Source organism: Priapulus caudatus, unplaced genomic scaffold, assembly GCF_000485595.1.
Source record: "Priapulus caudatus unplaced genomic scaffold, Priapulus_caudatus-5.0.1 Scaffold58, whole genome shotgun sequence".
Classification (NCBI taxonomy): domain Eukaryota; kingdom Metazoa; phylum Priapulida; class Priapulimorpha; order Priapulimorphida; family Priapulidae; genus Priapulus; species Priapulus caudatus.
The window spans coordinates 324973-329785 of NW_014577119.1; the positions used below are offsets into that span (position 1 = coordinate 324973).

General features: G+C 43.7%; 1 protein-coding gene across 1 annotated transcript in view; it reads right to left on the reverse strand.

Moving 5' to 3' along the window:
• LOC106821062 (spectrin alpha chain, non-erythrocytic 1-like) overlaps positions 1 to 4813 on the reverse strand; it is a 79600-nt gene that overhangs the window by 31594 nt on the left and 43193 nt on the right. Inside the window, exons 17-18 of the mRNA XM_014825703.1 lie at positions 2643 to 2791; positions 2086 to 2200 (exon numbers count right to left, since the gene is read on the reverse strand). Of these exons, the coding sequence (XP_014681189.1) occupies positions 2086 to 2200; positions 2643 to 2791 (264 nt within the window). The remainder of the gene's footprint in view (positions 1 to 2085; positions 2201 to 2642; positions 2792 to 4813) is intronic.

A 4813-nucleotide genomic window follows, 5' to 3' on the forward strand; every position in this document is an offset into this window, starting at 1 on the left:
GACCGGCAATTTAAATGGATTTTACTATATGTTATTTAGTAAAAATCAACATGTTTGAAATTCGGACTGGCTGGGTTATCAGACTTATCCCCGAGACTGCGAATGATATTGCTCATACTGGAACCGCTCGGTTATTGTTTGCCCTCATTTTTAAGGTATGTTACAAAAAAAACCATGCAGTCGGTTAAATGATTTCTGACCACGCACACGCATGGATGCACACACGCACACACGCATTAATGTTGATTTACGAAACTATTAGACTCAAAAACATGAATATGGTGTCAAAATATAATATTTGTTAACAACGAATTGTTTATCACAGATAAAATGACACCATACACACCAAAAATTTTGCTAAAGACAAGTTCTATCATATTCATAAGGACAAAAATCCTATACCAATATAACCAGTAACAATAATTGGACAATATTTCTTTCCAGAACATACTACATCTATAAAGAAAGTAAATCCAAATAGAGCTAGTTGCAAACTTTCATGCTAGCTAGCAGCATTCGTAAGTTTCTAACCATCTAGAAAATTCAAAATAGTCAAACTAAGCCTACAACTTTTAATGTGTTGAACCACGACAGAAATCTAGACCATGAAATTGTGCATTACCTAGATGCACTGGGGGCTACTGCTGCTGATAGCACCACCAAATACTCAATTATAATCATTCGACTTGAGTGTTTGAAGGAGATGTGAAAGCTATTCTACTAATGTCCATGCCATGGAATTTCAAGATGGAGGGGGAGGGGTCACTATCACTGCCCTGTATGATGACATGAGTCAATACTCGCTGATAACAAATTATTAATCACAATATGTATAAGAAGGTGCAGGGACATTACATTTACGAAATTAATAAGGAAACATCATAACTTTATTTGAAAATCGGGGTAAAACTGAAGCAGAAAGATTGAGCAAATTTTAGCAATTGGTAGACGTATTTGGTTATTGGAAAAATGCCACATAATGCTCAGATAATTTTTGCTGGAACTTAAATAAAAAATATTAAACTTACAAGGAAAAAATCAACATGAAAAATATTAATAATGGCCATCAAGTTTAAAAAAAAGCTTGAACTAGCAAATCTATAAAAAAATGATATTGTAAAAGAATGGATTTCATTACGAATGTTCATTAACAAATGAGGTAATACCACTGGGGGTAGAAAGTATAATTTGGGAACTGGAACTACACATAAAACATCACAACACCATGCAAAATAGTTAATGGTATAAACCATGTTGCGATCGCTCTGTGTATACAAGACGTTGTACGTTGACCAGCGACAGCAGAGGCGGTACCAGCAACAGCATTGGTGGTCGAAAAAAAGATCAAAATAAAATAAATAATAATCAAGAGGGCCGATTGCGAACAATTCCTAATCATCATCAACTGCCAACTGCCAACAAGCGGGTAGAAAGACATTCCGTGGGACAGTGGGAAATACCAATATAATCTTCATTAAAAAAAAACCATAGCTCACCATCTACTCACAAACTAGGTATGCAGGCGGGGCTAAAACATATCAACTTTGAACATTTACTGGTAACGAAAGAGAAAAGAAATCCTGTGATAACAAACATTCAGGCACTTTAGCAGCAGCTATAAAGAAAGAATATATTGCTACGGAAAAGAATAGCTGTGTCTCAACTAGCCATACAATCAGCTCACGACACAACACACCATTGCTTGGCAGGTAAATGGAACCAAATTTCGGCTGGGTGGCGAGACAAAGCATTGGAACTTTGCAATTGTGGCGTAATGTAAATGTTTGCCTTTTACACAACATAAATTTCCTTTTCAAAATTGTTCCCACCCACTTTTTCCTTGATAGTAAACATAAAGCGATATAGGTGGAGACACAGCATCGCAGCGTTATAATCACTGGGTATTTTCCCCTTAAAATTGTGCGTACGCCTAACCCCCGCCCCCCGTATCTAAATTGCAGCAGTCGCATAGACCAACGGGTATTTCCGGACGCGGTTAAATCACTAGGTAGCTGCTGTATACACGGGTAGCATTGAAAGGAAGCACCCAGTACGCTGTCGGCACGCGCGCGCACGGGTACAAACCTTGTTCTTGATCCAGTCTGCGAGCGCGGCTGCCTCGCGCACGAGCATGAACGCCTTGCGCGACTCCTCGATCTTGTCCTTGCGCTGACGGCCCATGTCCAGCAGGTGTGCGTACCTGCGGTGCAGATAACGAGATGTGTGATCGTCAGCATCCGGTGCAGCGATACAACAACACAAGATGCGCAGGTGACGAACACCAGGTCACTCGCAAACGCTAATGCAACTTCGGAAGCCTAATAAACAACTGCCCTCGCCAAGACACTAGTGTAGGTGATATCTAACTGGTGGGGAACGAACCTACTGCTACGAGATATATAACCACACCCACCATGGATAATTTTGCTACTAATCAGTCAAGCTCACCGAGGCTGCCCGTACACGCGCACGCCAAAGTGGCGACCTTACGAAACTTCGTTGCTAAGCATTGTTTTTAGAACGTCTCACGGCTACACCGATTCGCTAGCGCTGCACTGTTAATCGCGCCGGGGGGGCGGATCTCGGTCGATAGAAGACAACTCTTGGGGATGGAACCGGCGACGGCAGGCGCGTCTACGTACTGGTCCTCGATCTGCTTCTGGCGCGCAGCGACGGTGTTCTCGCGGTCCTTCAGGCTGTCCTGGCTAGACGACAGGCCCGCGTCGATCTTCTTCACGTAAGCCGCCGGCACAAAGCCCTGACGGTCGTTGACTTCCACCTTCCACCAGTCCTGCAGCAAGCGGTCAACATTAGTGAGTGTGTCGGTCATATGGTAGGCGACATAGGTATACCGACAACAACTACAGGTCACTGATGGTCATTCTCGCTTACCCTCGCTTGTCTGTCTGCCTGTCTGTCTGTCTGCCTGTCTGCCTGTATGGCTGCCTGTCTCTCTCTCTCTCACTCACTTTCTCTCTTTCTCTCACTCTCGCACTCTCTCTGTTTCTGTCTCTGTCTCTCTCTCTATATAACTCTATGATGTACACACACACACACACACGACCTCAAATGTTGATTAAAGGCCGAGAAAGAAGAGCTGCGACTACCGAGGTACCCAACATCCCCCCCCCCACACACAGCCTTACCTTGTTATTGTTTGTTATACCAATACATTATAATGACTAAACACCCGCCACGTCTACACACGTGTGTGACTCGGCCATACCCAGTGCCTGAAATGAGAGCCAGCCATAGGCCGGCCCAAAAGGTTTTTTGAGGCGAGTAAACATTTTGAGTCACTGGCCCAAATGGAGTGTTGGAGACCAAAATTTTACTCGTAACAGATCGTAACTTCCGTAGACTGGTTTTCGGCGCTAGACCGGTACCCACTCGCGGTTGCTATGCTAGATGTCAGTGTAGCGGGAGAGTCCAAGAGTACCAGTCTACCCCGCCGTCAGCAAGCTCGGTCGGAACGAAAATGCGCGAGTGTGGTCCGATTGTATCCTACCGTGGACTGCGGTTTAGGATTATGATTAGTTAGTAAACAAAGAACAACTCAAACATATCAGTAAATTTGTCTATTTGTTGAAATATTGGCAGTCACCCAAACTTTTTTGGGGGGGCCAGTGACTACTTGACTTTGTGCAATTTTCGGTCGCCCGAGCTAGACATTGGTCGCCTGTGGCGTGTGGGCGACCTATCATTTCAGGCACTGCATACCTTGTTGTTGCTGTTGAGCAGAGTGAGCACGTCGCCCTTCTTCATGGAGACCTCGCGCGGGCTCTTCTCCGTGTAGTCGTAGAGCGCGACGACGCACTCCTTGCCTGTCTCGTCGATGACGGGCGCCTCCTTGCAGGCCTGCGCCTGCTCACGCAGCGCATCGATGCTGCTGCTGAACGCTTCCAGGTCCGACATGAGCGCCTCGTGCTTCTTCAGCAGCGCCTGCTCGAGACGGAAACACGTACGTTATCAACCGGTGGTCGACGCGCTCGCAGTTAATGCGCACGTTTGCGCATTCGATTGGCACGTGTGTGTAACTATTGCGCATATCTGGGCAATTAGTCTACATAATATTGTATGTATTGTTGTTGTATGTTTGTAGTTGTTGTGTGTATGTTGTTGTTGTGTGTACGTTTTTGTTGAATGTATTGTTGTTGATTGTATGTATGTGTACGTGGGTGTGTATTTAATCCACATATGTATGCAATTCATCCACACATCAGCAGTCAGTCCACATACCAGCAGTCAATTCACTTATCAGCATATCAGTAAATCCATGTATATGCATAATAAACCCACAAATGCACAATCAATTGGTTAGCTGGGAATCATCATTACCATTTCTGCTAATAAACCTACACTACTAGGATAATAAATGTGCATCACGCATGGCATCTAACAGAACTAGGACAATAAAATCTAGGTGCCACTGAGGAATCAAAATTGATCCGAGAAATCTGTTGAATCCCTTCTTACAATTGACCGCTTACACTACAATCTGATATTGTAAACTCAATTCCATCTGTTAGGTAGGGTTATTTACCCATTTTTCCACTGCCCTAGGGAAAAATGATACTCTCAGGTAGAAACCAAACATACATAACATGAATTTTTACGAAATGGAACTGTAACCAGCCGGTATAACAGCAAGTGAAAGTGCTCCACTAGCTGCCTAGTATAATAAACTGGTAATTTACTTTGGCGCTCATAAAAATTGGACCAGTTAACTGACAGAATAACTGACACAGAGTGTTAGATCGCCACTTTACATTAAACAGACCATTTCTGTATTTATTCTACTCATGATTAAATA